Source organism: Tinamus guttatus, unplaced genomic scaffold, assembly GCF_059628265.1.
Source record: "Tinamus guttatus ecotype Peru unplaced genomic scaffold, ASM5962826v1 Tinamus_guttatus_pri_ptg000418l, whole genome shotgun sequence".
Lineage (NCBI taxonomy): Eukaryota > Metazoa > Chordata > Aves > Tinamiformes > Tinamidae > Tinamus > Tinamus guttatus.
In genome coordinates this window covers 154,232-174,067 of record NW_028288952.1, presented here as the reverse complement: position 1 = coordinate 174,067, position 19,836 = coordinate 154,232, and the positions used below count along the sequence as shown (strand labels likewise).

The following is a 19,836-nucleotide window of genomic DNA, read 5'->3' as shown; positions in this document are numbered from 1 at the left end:
TTTTCGTGTGCCCACTTCTGTCGGACGCCCGGGCGACTACGTTGTCACCCAGTCCTTACATCTGGTGCAGTCAGCAGGACACACAAAGAGCAATGCTGTGGTCGAAAAAGGCAAAAGGAGAAGGTGAGGGCCTAGCAAAGGTCGCTTATCTGCGGCTACCCGAACGGCCCCAAACTGCGTGATGGGGGCCAGTAGCTGCATTGCCTGCCACACAGGCCATCCCTGAGGACTGGCCTGAACTGGCAAGATAGGGGAGTGCTACCCTGCAGGTGGTTGAATCCACTATAAAAGCATTGCCCTTTCAGGCGGCCTCAGGGGCTTCTTGGAAGCTTGCTGGGCATCTGGGCTGGACACTGTTGATTGGTATTAGGGCTTTGGATAATGATATAGTATCGTTGTGACAGCAGATTAAGGATTTGGAGAAATAAGTGGGGGAGCTTTTGTTACAGTACAGTACAGTACTACCTCCCCTGAATCACAGCTGCGCGCAACAGCCATGGTAACCCGGTGCCCAACCCCATGTTATATCATTGGTTGTGTGCTGTGGTAGTGGGGGCGTACCTGTCCATCACTGAACTGGCCTCTATGGTGGGGGTGTGGTGTACTATGCAGGATCATAGAATCATAGAATCATAGAATGCTTAAGGTTGGAAGGGACCTCTAGAGGTCATCTAGTCCAACCCTCCTGCACACGCGGGGTCACCTAGAGCACGTGGCACAAGACTGCATCCAAGCGGGTTTTGAAGATCTCCAGTGAAGGAGACTCCACAACCTCTCTGGGCAGCCTGTTCTGTATCTCCTGCCACTCAGTGGTGCTATACATAAGTTCCAGAGTCTGCAGATGTCCCATCTCTTGTGCCCATCGTAACAACTCATAGAGTTTCTTCGTACTCACAGCCGCCTCTCGCTTGGTGAGAATATGCAGTAGCAGCTGTGTTGCCGCCCCCCAGTCCATGGTTAAGGCGGTGTTCGCGGAGGGGCCCCGGCGGCTCAACCGCCCCCGCCCCTAGACCCTGTGCCCAGCACCCGGTCCCAGCGGTGTGGGTACCTCACACCGGACGCTGCTTCCCAGCTCCTCAATCCTCCGTCAAGCCGAAGCCGTAGCGACCCAGGATATTCCCCGATCCTCCATCAAGCCGTGGCGACCCGGGATCTTCCCCCGTCAAGCCATGGCAACCCAGGATCCTCCGCCGGCCCGCAGCACCTTCCTGCCGTCGGGTCCCGACGTCCCTGCCGTCGGTCCCCTGCCGTCAGGTCCCAATGTCCCTGCCGTTGGGTCCCTGTTTGGGCGCCAGATGTTGCTGGGTCCCTGTTTGGGCGCCAGATGTTGGAACCAGCGCAGGACAACTGCACAGGCCTTCCGGGAGCTGAGCCGGATTACAAGACACGGACTCAATATGAGGTTAGGTCTTGCTCCGTTTATTAGCCGAAGTGCGCATATATTTATACCTACAAGCATCTGAGGGATATCCAGGTTAGCTACGATTGGTTGCTAGGGGGGTTGCTATGTCCGGGCCGCATAGGCTCTTTCCCAGCTCTGCAAAGTTGTTTACCCGAAACGGCTAGCTACTCTTTCCCACATAGCTCCCCATTCCCAGCCGGCCAAGGACAATTCACTAACACTCCCCAGTACATTATCAGCAAGGCGCAGGTGGCGCAGATTCTCAGCACAGTGCAGATTCTCAGCACAGCATTTCTCTACAGCGCACCTCCAGCATTTGGTCAGGAAAACACCACCAATGCTGCTTCTCACCCGAACCACAAACTGTACGAAGCACGAGTCTTGGCACACGTTCACACTTCCCTTGGCAGGCCCTCTGCAGCCTCACTCCAAATGGAGCTCTACGCTTCCTTCAAATCCTATCTCCATATTATCACGAACGCGCACCTCCAGTATTTGGTCAGGAAAACAACACCAAAACTTTTTCTCACCCGAATCACAAACTGCGCGAAGCATGAATCTTGGCACAGCTTCACACTTCCACTGGCACGCCCTTTGCAGCCTCACTACAAATGGGCCTCTACGCTTCCTCCAGCTCCTAACTCCTTAGTAGCACTAATGTGCAACTCCAGCATTTCGTCAGGAAAACACCACCATCCCTGCTTCTCACCCGAATCACAAACTGCGCGACGCATGAGTTTTGGCACAGCTTCTCACTTCCTTGGCACACCATTTTCAGCCTCACTCCAAATGGGGCTCTATGCTTCCTCCAGCTCCTAACTCCAAACTAACATTATTGCACAATTCCAGCATTTCGTCAGGAAAACTCCACCAACCCTTTTTATCACCCAAACCACAAACTGCACGAAGCATGAGTCTTGGCACAGCTTCTCACTTCCCTTGGCACGCCTTCTGCAGCCTCACTCCAAATGGGGCACTACGCTTCCTCCAGGTCCTAACTCCATACTCGCACTAATGCACAACTCGAGCATTTCGTCAGGAAAATGCCTCCCAACCTGCAACCCAGTTTCTCACCCAAACCACAAACTGCACAAAGCCTGAATCTTGGAACAGTTTCTCACTTCCCTTGGCATGCCGTTTGCAGTCTCACTCCAAATGGGGCTCTGCGATTATGGCGAAGGCTCTCGGGAGGCTACAGGACCCTCAAGGAACAGGTGCCCCAGAACTGGTGGTTTGAATTCCAGAGGCCAAGCTGTCAGAGAAAAGCCAGTTAGTTGCGGTCCCGATGACCGACGCCATGTGTGGTGCAAAATCCAAAGCGGCAGCTCTTGGGGAAATTTCGACATGGTGCCGGGCGCCTTCGCCCCGGGCCTGCGCTCAGGTCCTACACGTTCACCCTGGGCACCAAATTCAGAGACAATATCTCGGGATCGACAGAGACCACCTCTAGGGTCCATAATTATCATAGAATCATAGAATCATAGAACCATAGAATGCTTAAGGTTGGAAGGGACCTCTAGAGATCATCTAGTCCAACCCCCCTGCACACCCAGGGTCACCTAGAGCACGTGGCACAGGACTGCATCTAAGCGCGTTTTGAAAATCTCCAGAGAAGGAGATTCCACAACCTCTCTGGGCAGCCTGTTCCAGTGCTCTGTCACCCTCACTGTTAAAAAATTTTTCCTTAAGTTCATGTGGAACTTTTGGTGGTTCAGTTTGTGGCCTTTACCTCTAGTTCTGTCGGCGGCCAACACTGAAAAGAGACCAGCACCATCCTCTGCACTCCCTCCCTTGAGGTAGTTATATACACTGATTAGATCCCCTCTCAGCCTTCTCTTCTCCAGGCTGAACAGGCCCAGCTCCCTCAGTCTTTCCTCATAGGGCAGATGTTCCAGGCCCCTGATCATCCTTGTGGCCCTGCGCTGGACTCTCTCCAGCAGCTCCACATCCCTCTTGTACTCTGGGGCCCAGAACTGGACACAATACTCCAGATGCGGCCTCACCAGGGCTGAGTAGAGGGGCAGGATCATCTCCCTCGACCCGCTGGAGACGCTCCTGTTAATGCACCCCAGGATCCCATTGGCCTTCTTGTCCATGAGGGCACACTGCTGCCTCATGGTCAACTTGTCATCCACCATGACGCCCAGGTCCCTCTCTGCAGAGCTGCTCTCCAGAAGGTCTGTCCCCAGCCTGTACTGGTGTCTGGGGTTATTCTTCCCCAGGTGCAGAACCTTGCACTTGGCCTTGTTGAATTTCATGAGGATTTTCACCGCTCAGTTGTCCAGTCTGTTCAGGTCCCTCTGGATGGCAGCGCACCCCTCAGGGGTATCAGCTACTCCTCCCAGTTGACTTCAGTAAGGGACCTGCTTACATAATAACTTAATTTTAAAATAATATATTTTACAACTTTTATGACATACTATATATCCTCAGTGACTTCCAAAGTGACTTCCAAAGAAAAAAATATCTTGAGACGTAAACATGAAATATTTTCTTCTCATATATAACCATTCTTCCACCTATCAATACAAAGAGAACTTCTTCACACTCCTACTTCTTCCTAAGGATACTGGACAAGTGGTAGCTCACTAGACCTACACTCAACTGGTTTCAAGGACATTCACATACATTTCTTAAAAAAAAAAACATAAAAAAACATCACTTCCATATACTCTCATCCTGGGCTGCTCTATGTCAGATTTTCCTCAATGCCATTATATTTGGTTACACAATTGAATTTAATGCTGGGGGGGAGGGAGCGGGGTGCACACAAAAGGTGCACCAGCTGTTTGAAAAGGAACAAACAAACTGTAGCTGCAACCTCTGCTGGAAGAATAGGAGGATGAGTGGTGTGAGGGGGGCTGCAGAGTATGCAACTTTCCAGTTACCAGCCTTGGGAACCCACAGGGAAATCCTTTCCCTTCCATTAAGGCTCCTGTTCCTTGCAGCCCAGTCTCCATAGTCATTCAAGCAACACAAAAGCCTTACAGCTATGACATTTCAGGTATGTGCAGAGTCCTGGTTCTTCCTTAGGAAAGCAACTCTTCAAAGTGAAACTGTCTCACAGGATATTAAGCAATGCTGAGAAGAGGCTCTGTTCACAAAAGACCTGTTCCTTAAAACTAAAAGTATTCCTTCACCCCTTTCTCCCCGATAAATACATGGGTCCAAACTAGCCGCCAGCTCACAATACAGAGCTCTGACACAGCATTAAGGCAGTGAAAACACTGCTCAATTTTAATTTTCGGCCCTCAGATAATCCACGGGACCCAAGTGTTGAATTCTTATTCCCCTTGGCCCTACATTTAGTGTCACTCTCAGTTTTATCTGAGCCTCCCCACACCAGCACATGTGCACAGAAACCTGCGCCAGTTCCATGGGCAACAGTACTAAAAACCCACCCGGAGGGAAGCACAATTCCCAATATTGTGACACATTTCCTGACACTTCCGGTAGATTGTCCTTAACTCCTAAGCACTTTTTAACTGCTGCTTCCCTTGGAGAGAACCACTCACTTCCGCGTTTTTGCTATTGTCTAGCACTTTGGGGGGCTTCATAGTCATCACAAGAAGCTATACACTAACAGGGGAGCCCCTCTGAAAGGGAACCAGACCCTCCACACACCTCATCACGGAGAGGAGGTGCCCAGCTGACTCCTCCTTGCCAACATTGCTCACAGGAGCCAACCAGCTTCCCTCAGAGGCCACCATGAGCCAGCCACCTCTTTCTGCTGCACAATGGCAATACAGACACAGCAGCATTGCATCTCAGGAGAGAGAACCCAAATCTAGTTTCAACCACTCCAAATCTAGCTAATAACAACAACAATAAAAACACATGAATTAATGTTTTAATCATATTCCCTGTGTATTTTGATATAAACATATCTATGTGCATACTTCCATTCATGTGTGCACACACACAGTAATAAAGACTTATAGACCATTCGCACTCCGAATTTAAGAAATCAGGTCAAGGATAATGTTAGCAAAGAACAAGTTTATAATTTAAAAGATTATAATTAGATTCCCTTCCCCCAATTCATGATTTTTATTAAAAAAGTAGAAAGTAAATTGAACAGCTGAGTTCTGAGAGGACATCCTTACTGGCCTTATGTACTACATTGTATAGGTATTCTGATGTTACCTAGATAATTAATGAAATGCAGCCTTATTTTCAGATGCAATATTTACTCATGAAAAGATGAAAAATTTTAAACATGGAGTAGGAGAAAGACAGAAGCTTTTACTGTGTCATGAAGAATATGATATTAGGAGTCACCATTGATATATGGGCAGAATTTATTAATCAAAGCATCTGACCACTTCTTTTTGCATTTGTACTTGTCATGGCACAGGGTATTAACACACCACATCACTTAATCACCTTCCCAGGGCTGAAAGTAATATTTTAATGTACTATTTTTTGTGCAAAACATTTAGGCAGCACAGCAGAGCACTGTGTTATTATGCAGACAGCAGCCACCTGTAGTGTCTCTTCAGGCAGACTCACTTGAATTCAGCTCCATTCTGGTGACCTGCTTAGCTGAGCTACTTTGGCTAGCTAAAAGAAAAATGGTTTCCAGCAGTATTTCAGACAAATTAAAACTAATGGTTCTAGTACTCCAACATTTTCTTCAATAAAAACTGCTACTTCTCTTTACAATTCCCTGGCAGCTTGTTATATGCATATTTACTTGGATTTATATAACCTTGTATATACAAGATTAGTAGTGTCTAAAAAGGTTTTCAGATTTTTTGTAATATATTGTTATACCATTTATATAAATATCAACCAAGAATGGCTAGATTAATAACTGCTTCCTATTAATGAAGGTATTAAAAACACAAAAGAATATGAATTAGAACATAATCCAAATTATGGGTAAGCAAATGTTCCTTGCTGCCTTTCAGAAAGGACATCCATTTACTGGATATATTTACAGTATGAAAAGAAATCTTAATAAATACATCAATTAGAGATGCTTGGAGTTATAGCTATGGTTTTACTGTACCAGCAGTATAGCTATAAAAATACCACCAGCCCTAGCCAAGAAATTTTAGTAGTAGGATGCAACTTTATGTACCTTACAAAAAAGCCATCTCCTTTTTCTCCCAAAGTCTCTTCATAGACCTGCCCTCTCTTGACATGCTATGTGTGTTCCTTTCCTGTTTAATGGAAGTCTACATGCTGTTCACAGGCCTATAAACTACTTAGATTATAAATCCTGTTTTACCTGAGAGAAAATTCTAAATTCACTTAAATCGTTGGCTAATTAAGTTTTCTTAAACTTAATTAGGGGGTTAGCTGGGTTGTTGTTTTACAGGCATTCACATATTTCTACTTTTCATCAGTTATTTTTGCCTCCAGGTGGCATTTGCACATAACTGAAATTACACATGCAAACAATTACTGTGGAGCAGCTGATATGTGGTAACTACTCACGCCATGGTAACTTTGTTCTTAGACTCCTTCCCCTTTTAAAAAGCTATCTAGGTTACTAAGTGATGTCGCAAGACAATGTGATAGCCAGATACATCTGAATGCTCATTTTTTCCTCTGGTTGGCTGCCATTTTTTTTTTTTTTGGACACTTAATTGACCTCAGGTATTTCATCTGTCAGATAAAAAAAAAAAAAAAAAAGCTGCTGCAACAGCATTTCACTACAGACTACAAACACTGCTTAAAGTCCTTACACATTAGTAAAAAATTAACCAATGCACCCTCCAAGAAAAACACACAACAGCTGCTGAATCGTGTACGCACATCCAGCATAAACAACACCTCCTGTTAAATTAACAGTCATGTTCTCAAAGATGTCGGCCTGGAAGATGCTGCAGCCACTTCTTAAAGATTATCTACAAGACTTATAAAATAAGCATTTTTACATTTATGCTCGGAGAAAAGAGGTTGGTCCTCTAATCTCTTGATTATGGGGACAGTTCTATAAAAGATTATTAAAGCATTTTAGGAATAGGCTTCAACTGTTTTAAAAAACATCTAGTAAATAACAATAAGTACAGAAACTCTTAGAGCAACTTATTTGATTTAACTAAGCAATTAAAGATTTCTCTCTCACCATGGCAGAAAAAGAATAAAATTATTGAAATATGTTAAATCAGAAAACAGACTAGAGAATCCTGGATGCCCTGTGCTATATACGGAAATGAATGTTATTACTTAGATCAAAATTCAAGCATTTTGGAATATTGCAAGAATACAGTTTTAAAATCAAGTTGTTCAAGTCATTTTCACTAACTTTTTTTAATCTGCTTTCAAAGAAGAAAAAAATACTTAACATTTTAAAAGCTTCTGCACAGGCCTAAGACTAGTTCAAGACTAGGACTTATGTCAAGTATCCTATAGCTTGACTTCAACATGCCAAATGCTAATATTCAAAAAATAGAGTGAAAATTATTTTCTTATATGTTAATTATAGAAATATATCAAAAAGTGAAAATCTTGAAAAGCTAGATTTCTGGATTTCTGAGTCTTGAGTGAAAACTTCTGTAATATGTTACATAAAAAGAACAAAATAAAACTTCACACTGTACCTGCATAAAAATATAGATTATTACATTATGAAATCTAGGATTAAAATAACAACATTCCACTAGTGAGATTATAAAATTGTAAACTTCACTGCAGCTACGCAGATCCAATATATGTTTATACCATTTCAAAAAAAAAAAAAAAAAACCCACACATTGTAATTGTGATCTCCTCTTATAAATTCTACCATTTAGAGTAGAAAGACAGTCACACTTCTTCCAAAAACAAAACAAATAAGTAAATAAAAATTAACAATTACAAAGAAAGTAGAAAATAAATAAAAATTAACAGTTACAAAACAAGTGGAAAAGAAATTAAGGAAAGTGATGATGACCTTGGGAAAGGTTAATCATAGAAACCTTTCTGCCATCCTTATTAAGAATTTTATTCTTCCATCCTTACTCTAGGTATTCCCAATAGATTACTGCAAACTATGGCTTTATTAATATGAACGAGGATAAAAAATTGAGAGTAAAGAGAGCATGTTCCAATGTATATCTTAATAATTTCAAGGGCATTCTTTATTTTGAAAGAATAAGAAGCACTGGATGCTTTAGAAATGTTTCTGAACATCACTTAGTAACTTAAAAAAGCTATTTGGATATTTAGAAGTTACTATGGTGTGGGCAGTTACCACATATCAGCTGCTCTACAATAGTTGTTTGCATGTGTAACATCAGTTATACACAAATGTCATTTTTTTTTTCAGATTAATTTAGCCCTCTCTAATTTCACTAAATTCTATTAGTGTCAGTAGTTAACAAGATTAAACATGTTAAAAAACTGTCCTGAAGAGTGACTTATGTTATAGTACAATTAAGATAATACAGTGGCTAGTAAATTAGAGTGAAATGTTTTAATTTTTTTTTTAATTTGTCAAGTGAAAGGAGCAAAACATTTGATTTTCCACTAATTCCCTGCATTTCGGTTAATGCAGTTCTATTGTTAAAGTTTATTATTAGCCTGTTCTAATGTTTTTTCAGTTCCATAAGAGAAATATTCTTTGCAACATTTTTCTTTACATCACAGAACTAGATGTACAGACATTATTTTTTTTAAACTTACTGGTAAAATATCTATCTACTTGAATGAGAACAGATTTAGCACATATAGTGGTTATGCCAGTTGAATTTGATTTATCACTTCTCAGTTTAATTCCTTGCCAATGCTTTTATTTTATTCTTATTTTTCATCATAAAAAACAAATGTTTAGATATTTATAAATGAACAGAAATCAATGTCATCTCCTGCATTACTTTAAAAGACTATTGGCAATTAGCTAAAGAATATATTTCAGTGCCTTTTTTTCCTCTATATATGTTTCAACTGTATGCTAGATTTTACTGAGGTTTTTTTTTTCTCCTCCAAATTCCACATTTTTTCATATATGAGCTTTCTCAGTTTCATATTCCAGTTAATAATATTAAAATGTTACCTACATAAGCCAAGCAAGGCAGGCAGAAGACCTGTGTGGATGGGCAAGGAGCTGTTGGGTAAACTTAATGAGAAAAAGAGCATGTACATAATGTGGAAGAAGGGCCAGGCCACATGGGAAGAATATAGGAACATTATCAGAGAATGCAGGGATGCAACGAGGAAGGCCAAGGCCCGTCTGGAATTAGAGTTAGCGAGAGATGTCAGGGACAACAGGAAGGGCTTCTACAAATACATCAGCAGCAAGAGAAAGACTAGGGAAAATGTTAGTCTGCTGCTGAATGGGAAGAGTGCCTTGGTGGCAGAGGATGCAGAGAAGGCAGTTACTAAATGCCTTCTTTGCTTCTATCTTTATTTCTAAAGCTAGTCCCCATGAATTACAGAGGCTAGATAAAAGAAAGATAACCAGGAGAGAGGAAGATTTTCCGCTGGTTGAGGAGGATTGGGTTAGAGATTATTTAGGCAAACTGGACACCCATAAATCTATGGGCCCAGATGGGATGCACCCAAGAGTGCTGAGGGAACTGGTGGGGGTTATTGCTCAGCCGCTCTCCATCATCTTCGAGAGGTCATGGAGGGTGGGGGAGGAGCCAGGGGACTGGAAGAAACCAACGTCACTCCAGTCTTCAAAAAGGGCAAGAGGGAGGACCTGGGAAACTACAGGCCAGTCAGCCTCACCTCTGTCCCTGGAAAGGTGATGGAGCAGCTCATCCCAGAGACCATCTCTAGGCATGTCAGGGAAAAGAAGGTGATCAGGAGTAGTCAGCACGGATTCACCAAGGGAAAGTCGTGTTTGACAAACCTGAAAGCCTTCTATGATGAGGTGACTGGCTGGATGGACGATGGGAGCGCCGTGGATGTTGTCTGCCTTGACTTCAGCAAGGCTTTCGACACCATCTCCCATAACATCCTCATAGGGAAGCTCCAGAAGTGTGGACTGGACGAGTGGACAGTGAGGTGGATGGAGGACTGACTGGATAGCAGAGCCCAGAGGGTGGTGGTAAATGGGGGCTGAGTCTGGTTGGAGGCCTGTGGCCAGTGGTGTCCCCCAGGGGTCAGTACCGGGCCCGGTGCTGTTCAACTTGTTCATCAGTGACTTGGACGAGGGCACAGAGGGCACCCTCAGCAAGTTTGCAGATGATACCAAACTGGGAGGAGTGGCTGACACTCCCTAGGGCTGTGCTGCCATTCAGAGGGACCTAGACAGGTTGAAGAGTTGGGCAAAGAGGAACCTCATGAGGTTCAACAAGGACAAGTGCAGGGTCCTGCACCTGGGCAGGAATAACCCCAGGCACCAGTACAGATTAGGGCTTGACCTGCTGGAAAGCAGCTCCGCAGAAAGGGATTTGGGAGTCGTGGTTGACACCAAGTTTCCCATGAGGCACCAATGTGCCCTTGTGGCCAAGAAGGCCAATGGGATCCTGGCCTGCATCAGGAAGAGCGTTGTCAGCAGGTCAAGGGAGGGGATCCTGCCCCTCTGCTCAGCTCTGGTGAGGCCGCACCTGGAGTATTGGGTGCAGTTCTGGGTTCCCCAGCACAAGAGAAGCGTGCAGCCTCTACAGAGGGTCCGGTGTAGAGCGACAAAGATGATGAAGAGGCTGAAGCATCTATCATATGAGGAAAGACTGAGCGAGCTGGGCCTCTTCAGCCTGGAGAAGAGAAGGCTGAGGGGGGATCTGATCAATATGTACAAGTATCTGAGGGGAGATTGTAGGGAGGATGGGGCCAGGCTCTTCTTGGTGGTGGCCGGTGACAGGACAAGGGGTAATGGGTATAAATTAAAACCCAGGCAGTTCCACCTCCACGTGAGGAAGAACTTCTTTCCTGTGAGGGTGCCAGAGCCCTGGACCAGGCTGCCCAGAGAGGCTGTGGAGGCTCCTTCTCTGGAGATCTTCCAACCCGCCTGGATGCCACACTGTGCCACGTGCTCTGGGTGTCCCTGCTGGAGCAGGGGGGTTGGACTAGATGATCTCTAGAGGTCCTTGCCAACCTCAGCCATTCTGGGAATCTGTGATTACTGGGAGAACAATGTGCTTTCAGAACATTTCAGATTCTTTTTGTACAGATTGGCATATTACTTCAAAATAAATGATTTTCCTTTATGAAGTTGCTATTATACTCCAACAAAAATAATCTGAAGGAGCTATAAAAAAAAAAAAAAAAAAGAAGCAGAAATATTATTTCTTCAACATTGACACATACAGCTGGATGTCCCTTCTCAAGAGATTCCTCTATTCAGCAAATACTTTTCCTTCCTCTACTAATTCAATATTTTGTTCTTTAACATGAGCTAAAATTTGGGGTCCCTTAGCTCTTTGACATATGAATAAAATTAACTTAGCCAGAATTCTTTGACTATTCAGACTCTAAGCTAATTCCCATTAACTTCCAAAGAAGGAAAGCCAAAACAAAACGAAAAAAAAAAATTGTAATGGCTGTAAACAAAATATTCCTTTAGTGATGGGTTAGTGCTATCACACTGATATTGACATTATTAAGCACGTTTTTGAGAAAAAGGTGCTTCTTTTGTTAAATATGACATACATTCCAACATATATGGGTGTAGCATAGTGTTTTACAGGTAGAATTAAGTTATATATCCTTAGAAGCAGCTTCTCCAAAATAAGAAATAGTTACCAAGACAGTTAGAAGACATCTGGATGCATATTAAGTATCTGTTTATTTCCTAAATGTAGATGTATATGGTAGTAATTGCTTACAAATATTTTTAAGTGTTCAGTGTGAGTATAAGAATGGATAATAGGTCATATAATAACAAAATAATAGAAGGTTACAATACTTTTTCCAAATATTAAGTTTTCTGTTTTAATGAAGAGCAAAGAAAAAAGTCACTTAGAATATACTGCCTAATATCAGCATTTTTAACTTTGTGCACACAACTGAAACACATTGTATCAGTTTATCTCCTTTTATATAAAAGTTATCTATTTGCATGGGTATTTCAGAACACAGCAGAGAAAGATGAAGCCAAATAATAAAATCAGACTAAAAATAAATAAATAAATAACATGGAGGATTTGGGCACAGATGCGGACCTGAAATTGATTTTAACTCCTTGTTAATCTATTCTTAACAACATTCAGCATTTTTGCATTAATAATGCAAAATACATGCTGAATACATTTTTAATCAGATATGTATGTCTCATGGTTTGTCATCAACCTTATTTTGCAATTAAGGAAACTGAAACATAGCTGCAAAGCAGCCTACCAAAAATACAAAGGAGCCAAATACAACTATGACATTTTCTCATCGAGCACAGTTAAGAACTTCATTACAGAAAAGCAGGTATCTTAACATACTCAAAGGCGCACTTGAACCTTTATGCTAATTCTTACTCTTCTGAAGTTAAAACCACTGAAAGGGATACAATAGGAAGTCTTTGATTACTACACTGGTTTACCTTACATTACACTTCCCCATATTGTGCACACTTTTTTCCCCCTCCTCTCCTTCCAAAACAATTTTGAACAGATTTAGCTGTAACAGAAATTGCTAAAATTTATGGTTTTCAAGGCCAATAAAGCTAATAGACAATATGTGTTGCAGTTCAAACGGTGCAGCGACCTGGTTCAGGGACGGCACGGCGACCACCCCCAAGCCACTCGGACCATCAGCTCGCTGACACCAATGTGGTGGACGGCAAATGGCCTTTATTGATGGGTAACAAGGTGTTATATATCTAGGTTTACAACGTCACATCCGTCTGCTTACATCATAAACTAAACGCTATTGGCTATTAGGGGCCCTATCTTTCCGTCTATTTAATAATCAATGTTTTTTTTATTTGGCTTGCCCTGGTTGGCTAGTCAAATTTGTACACTCCAAAAATTAATCTTTAAGTAGCTTAGTAACTGCAGTAAACATCCGGGGAAAATGACATTCCCCCCCATATAGCTGAAGCTGCAAGATTTGGTCAATGTATATATAAACTAGAAATTCATTTATGTAAAATTTCTCAGAATTCTCGTTATAATGCATTCACATTCCAACACACATCTGAGCAATAATACACCAGCAGAGATTTACTGCAGTGCATTCTGTGAGAAATTGTCACTCTGTCCTGTTTATTTTAAAATAAACCACATGCAGCAGTTAAATTACATGAAAAATAAGGAAGCATACTTGTTTCTCTAGCTGATAAAAAAAAGTTATATAAAACCAGTGTAATCCATTGTTGGTTTAATTGCCCTACTTCCTCTTTTTTAAAGGTTTTTAAAGAAAGTCCAGGCCTTTATTAATTCTCTAAGTTCTGCATGTGAATCTTGAATTCAGCTGATACAGTATAAGACAATAAATGTATATATATCCTGTAGATTTACTGGATATTCACCCTAGATTCAAAAAGCATCTTTCTTGTGAAGATTGGTTGCAATTCCTGCTCATTCAAGGGGCTTATCTTCCATCTGTTTCCTTTGGTAACATATAGGGAATGAAAGGACTCTTATCTGACATCTGCTATCTCTAACGTAAACAACACTCTTCCCTTAAGAGCCACATTTGTGCATGCCACAATACCAGCAAGCATAATGCAAAACAGCAAACGCAGTCAGACTCTCCAATACTTAATTTGACCAAGATTTACACATGTATTGGCATAAATAGACAGCCAGCAAGATATAGCTAGTTTATTTTCTTAGGTACTAAAGACACTTCCTGCTGAGAATATATAATACAAGTATACATCCATGCAGAGTACATTCAGTGGCCAAGGTTTATGGCTACAATCTGTTACTGAGGTCTAAACACTGCTTTCTGAGACTAAGCAATATTTCCACTGATGAAAATCAAAATGATATATATAGAACAGCTAGAGCACATGGTTCTTACTATTTAAAAGAGAGATAATGTACATAGAGGCTTTAAACACAAGCACACAATATTCTATTAAAAATACCTTATTTCCTACTATAAAAATAAGTGTTTTTACAACTTACAGCAAACAATGGATGGATATTAACAACTTTAAGGTCTAGAGAAGAGAGTTTTTACAAAGTGTTCAGCAGTAACAAAATCCAGAAGAATTTAGAAAATGCATAATATTAAAACCAAATTCAGTGGAAGGCTGATTTTGTTCCAAAGTACCTTAAACACTACAGCAAATTTTTGTTAGCAGAACTACTACTATGTCTTCACAATACATTTCAGTACATATTTGTGAGTTCTAGCTTTTTAGAACTGCAATAGAAAAAAAAAGTTAGAAACATTTTAGAAAGTTTTTAGAACACATCAGAACAGGACTCCCAAACACTTCCTACTCAACTAGAAAAAAATAAATATATATATATATATATATGTTTAATTTTGCAACAAAGCACTATAATTTCTACAATTTATGGAAGGGGAAGAAAATCTTTTCTGATCTGGTAAAGGGTAGTTGATGGGTTTTTTGCTTATTTCCTTCATTTAAAACTTAGACCTACATACATACATACAAATGGAGTAAAGGAAGTCTGGCATAGACATGCTCACTTGTTCCTTAAAACCATTTACTTTCCACTTGTAACATGTTCAAAGAACCTGTATGGTTAATTAACATAGCTTAGTTTAAGCTGTGCTGCTACTCTCCTTATGATCAAAAGGCTATACCTTAAGTCCCATGTTCAAAAGCCTTTAACCCACTTAGGCTTTTAGGTCACACAACACTTTTCAAACTAGGACTGAGAAGTTGGCACTTGTGAAAAAAGTTTGCCTAATGTTTACATAAAACAAAATTAAGCAATACTACTACTTTAAGTTCCAAGAGGGTAATACATGCAATGGGACACTAACTTGAGGTCTAGTCAATTAAAAACAAACAAAAACACACTTTACCAATCTGAGATGTTTTGTTCCCAGTCTTAGCAGTTTTAATGACTGCTTTCCTATTGTTAAAATGGTTTTGTCTGTCTCTAACCATACAAATGACCCAAACAAATAAGGCAGATTTAAGAACTGAATAATTGACTACACTTGGGAATCACTGTCATATATCTAAAATAAATAAATCCCCAATCTACCATTACCTAACTATACACCTAACATTGCCAGTGGGTGGATCTTAAAAGTAACACAAATTCTGCATTACTGATTACAGAACTGAACCTCTGAATTCCTTCTCTGGGTGGTATTTATGGGCATCACTCACTAAATTTCATACCAAAAAAAAAAGAACTTGGAAGAAACCCCTAGCATTACTGCAAGAAAATGAGTGAAACAGAAACAATTAGGACCCAAATAATAAGTCAAAAATACCAAGTGCCTCCTCTGAAAGAGACTTATATAATTAAACAAGCATCCATAAAATTAAGCAAATGCAAACTCTATCCTCTATTTTTTTTTGAATCTTGAAAGTCACATGTCCTTCCACCAACTGAAAAAGGGCAAAATGAGACAGACTTATTACTGCTAGCATATCTGTCTCCACCACTCCTTTTTAAAACCAGTGAAGAATCCCAACACTGTTCTCCACATACAGAAGACAAACTGTATGATTTAAAGTACAAAATAACACAGTCATAAACAACCATTCAACCAAATCTGACTTTCCCCTTCAACTCTCTTTACCTCATTGAAAAACAGTTTATCCACCAATATAAATCACTACTTTTACATACATGACATAAGACAAGTCTTTGGCACAAACAGCTTGCATCCACTTGGACCATCCCTGCTCCAGACACTGGTACAAACATATTTCAAAGCCTGCAATTCAGAGGTACGAGTTGTATTACCAGAGGAACCACACAACAGAGTAGAGCACATCTGATACGGACAAATATATTTCAATTCAAAAGGCTTATTGTAGCACAAGCCAAATTCCTATTACATAAACACTGCCTTTGCACACTTGCAGTTCCAATATAACAGTCTCTGTTTTAATTAGGGAGAAATTATGCAATTAATCGTATTTCCTGACCATGGGGTGGATTCCGAAGGTATTAGACTCTGCCATCCTCCAGCATACTTCAGATTACTCTTCAGCTTTATGCATGCATCTTGGGCTTTATGCTTTCTTTTTCTTTTTGTTTTTTTAAACTGGTGCACAATCTGAGCATAAACCTCTTATCTCACTTTACCTTAAAAAATAAAAAATACAATAAAAAAGGCAACCAGCGAGCCAATGGCCTTTCGAGGGTTCTCAGAACAATGCAGATATTAAAACCCGTCGCCATCAAGCCGCAAAGCGACTCCCTCCACGAGCCCTTTCATTAATCTGCTGCCTTCCCCTCCCTCTGCTATACCCACCGTTGCTGCCACCTCTGACCACTCTGCCCCAGCCATCATTCCCGATGCATTTTAGAAGGCCACATCACACACACACACACACACACACACACACACACACACACACACACACACACACACACACACACCCCCGCAGGAGCCACTGCCAGGCACTCCGCGATGGCGCCCCACCACTCCCTGCACACTCGCATACGGAAGCGGCCAGACACGACCAGCGGCCCCCGGTGGCGCCTAAGATGTGTGTGCCGGCGGTGGCGACGGCCCGGGAGTCCAGAAAGGCCGGCCCAAGCCGCGCAGGCGAGCGGCAGCAAGCCACCCACACTCACCCAGCAACAGCAGCTTCAGCTCCCGGCGGGCGTCCCGCTTGTCCCGGCGCAGCTGCCGCTCGATCTCGTCGTTAATCCGTCGGGCTTCCTTGGCTTCCTCACTCAGGCAGCACGCCATGATGGACTCCAGAGTCATTCTTCCTAACTGGTTCAGACACAACCCCCCCCCCCCCCCCCCCCCCAAAAAAAAAAAAAAAAAAAAAAAAAAAAAAAAAAAAAAAAAAAAACACGCGCACGCGCACACCGCCCAGCAGCACTGGCTCTGGGAGACACAGGCACTCTCTGTTCCCAAGCCTCCGTCCAGACACCGCAAGGCAAGCGTGAGCAGCTGCCTCGATGACACGCGTGTCAAAGAAAAAGAAACAAAGCCCCAGACAGCGCAAACTCCTCTCTTCTATCATCCACCGCTTCCAGCTCCTCCTCTCCTCTAAATCATGCAGCAATCAACATGGAAACAACCACTGGAGCAGCCGCGGTGGTAGCAGCGCTACTCAAGCGAGAGCGGCCACTGAGCACAGCCACCCTTCGTTCTCCTTCCCTCGCCGTCATCTCCTCCTACGCCTCCTGCGGCCAAAGCGGTCCCCGAATGTCCCTTGAGAGTGACACCCCCAAGGCACTCCACTGTGCCCACCCCCTAGCGAAGTGCTAAGACCCGCTGGCTCCTCCCCGCCTTTACACACACATCTCCCTGCCCCAACAGCAGAGCTCGGCTGCTTCAGGGGTTTGTGAGCCCGCTGCCGCCCAGCGGCAGATTTTTTTCACAGCGGACCCTCCTTTCTGGCACCGCAGTGGGGAGAGCCGCGACTGGGGAGTGGTGGCGGCTCGGCCCAGCCCTGATGGTAAGGAGTAGGTGAACGGAGGAGGACTTGATGGTGAGACCGAGAAGACAGGCAAGAGCTGGGACATACACGACGTGGCTCTAGCTCTGCCTCGCTAGGCTTTTCAATGGCTCGGCTCCGCGAGCGTGGTGAGGCAGAAATATGGCGGACCGTCTCTTTCACCGCCTCTGCCGCTCTCTTCCCCTACCGCTGCACGTGGGAAGCCGCCTCCCGCGGCACCCCCACCACGAAGAGAAGGGCGGGAGGCTCTTCACACCAAATGGTGGCGAGGAATGCCATTTTTTTTTATTACTATTTGTCCTGTAAGGCATTTTTTTTTTGGACGCTACACTCTTTATCTGCTTTTTGTTTCATTTTAATAGTCTCTAGTAAGCGTTTTTGCTGTGCCCTGGCATTCTTCTTACCGAAGAGTGAAGAGCTGACTTTGATTCAGGGGAAAAGGTGGGAAATGTGAACATTTATGTGAGGGAAGATGGGATTTCACTTTTAGCCAGAAATTTAAAATGTGGGGGGTAAAAGTATGATACACACTGGTAACTTCTTAGGTCAGTAAAACTGAAAACTATGTTTGCATAGTTCCTGCCATGTGCAGAAGAAAACAAAGACGTTTACAAGTGATTACAACAAATAAAATTAGTAGGATCCTTCCCTTGCTTATAGCAACCTAGTATTCTGTCATTTAAAGGCGTTAATGTCTTGCATTTTATAGTCTGATGTTGTGACTTTTATTCAGCCAGTGGTTTAACTGCCACCTCTCTTCGCAATGCCAGACTAGTATGCCTTCAATTGCGCTCCCAAAAAGCCTGTCTTTACACAGTCTTCAGTAGCCCTCAGATACATAGCACATGATTTAACGGATGTTAATGATTAAAGTTCTAGTTTCTGTGCATTCATAAAATCTTTGTGATGTTTCCATGCCTTTTCCTGCCTCCCCATTAAATTAATGATGTATACGAACTTTACAAAATCTTCCAGGAAAGTCACAGTAGTCATTAGGTAGAGAGGTGCATCACTCCCCATCTTTTAGCTTCACGTGGGATGTCCTCTCCTGCATCTGTTCTCATCTGTTTTGATAGTCACTTGCTCTTAAAACTCCTTGTATAGACTGACAATACGAATTAAATAATAAGGTCCATGCAATGCATAAGTTTAACAGGGAAATAAAAATGAAAATGTATTATTATACCGATTATTACATTTTTATCAATTTTTAGATCATGAAAAAAATACTTTAAAAATGCATGATTTATGCTTATTTATGTATAGCATTTTTGTTTATAATGTATAAAAACAGATAACACAACTTGGAATATTCTTATGTTTCTTTATTCCAGTAAGCTAATATGTGAATTTTAGTCTAAATTCTGTAATACTATTAATCAAAAATTATATGTCTGTAAAAGCATCTTCTCTATTTACTTGATGTGGATTTTAAAATGTGCATGTATGTATTTATCTATCTGTGTTGTGGTCCCAGGTTTATGTGTTAATATTAAATTCAGCACTAAAGATTCCTCTACATGGAATTACAGATATGACATGTAAAAATGCGAGTAAGTAATCAAAGGGGAAAAGATTTTTCTTCATGTGATAAGTTCTCAACATACCAGAAGTTCCTTCTAAAAGTTGGGGACTAAAGAGATGAGAATGGATGTGTGGTGCAGGTTACAAAGAAATAATCAATGGATGTGCAACTGCTTCATGCCCAAAACACTGCTGCAGTGTTCAAGTCCACAGCAAACAGCATCTGGCATCAAGTCTAAAGAAAGCAAATGAATGAGTCAATGAATCTGCAATCTATGGGTCAACTGATTAAAATACCTCCACACACGGGGGCGTGTGGTAGTCCTATGAAAAAACACATACCTCAAAAGTATTGTAACCTTATCCTGTAGATGGTCTGACTCAGTTTTCTTTAACCAATTCTTATATGCTCTGTGCTGAAGGCATGAACACTGTGTGTACCTCAAATATGAAACTCATTTAATTTTGCATTGTTAATGAGAAAAGACTCCCCTGGGTCCATAAGTTTAAT

The 19,836-nt window shown here is 42.1% G+C and overlaps 1 protein-coding gene across 1 annotated transcript in view; it reads right to left on the bottom strand.

Moving 5' to 3' along the window:
• LOC148593305 (guanine nucleotide-binding protein G(q) subunit alpha-like) overlaps positions 1-17,183 on the bottom strand; it is a 29,035-nt gene extending 11,852 nt beyond the window's left edge. Inside the window, exon 1 of the mRNA XM_088531443.1 lies at positions 16,963-17,183. Coding sequence (XP_088387569.1) covers positions 16,963-17,098 — 136 coding nt within the window. The 5' untranslated portion in view covers positions 17,099-17,183. The remainder of the gene's footprint in view (positions 1-16,962) is intronic.
• Between the last annotated feature and the right edge of the window lie 2,653 nt (positions 17,184-19,836).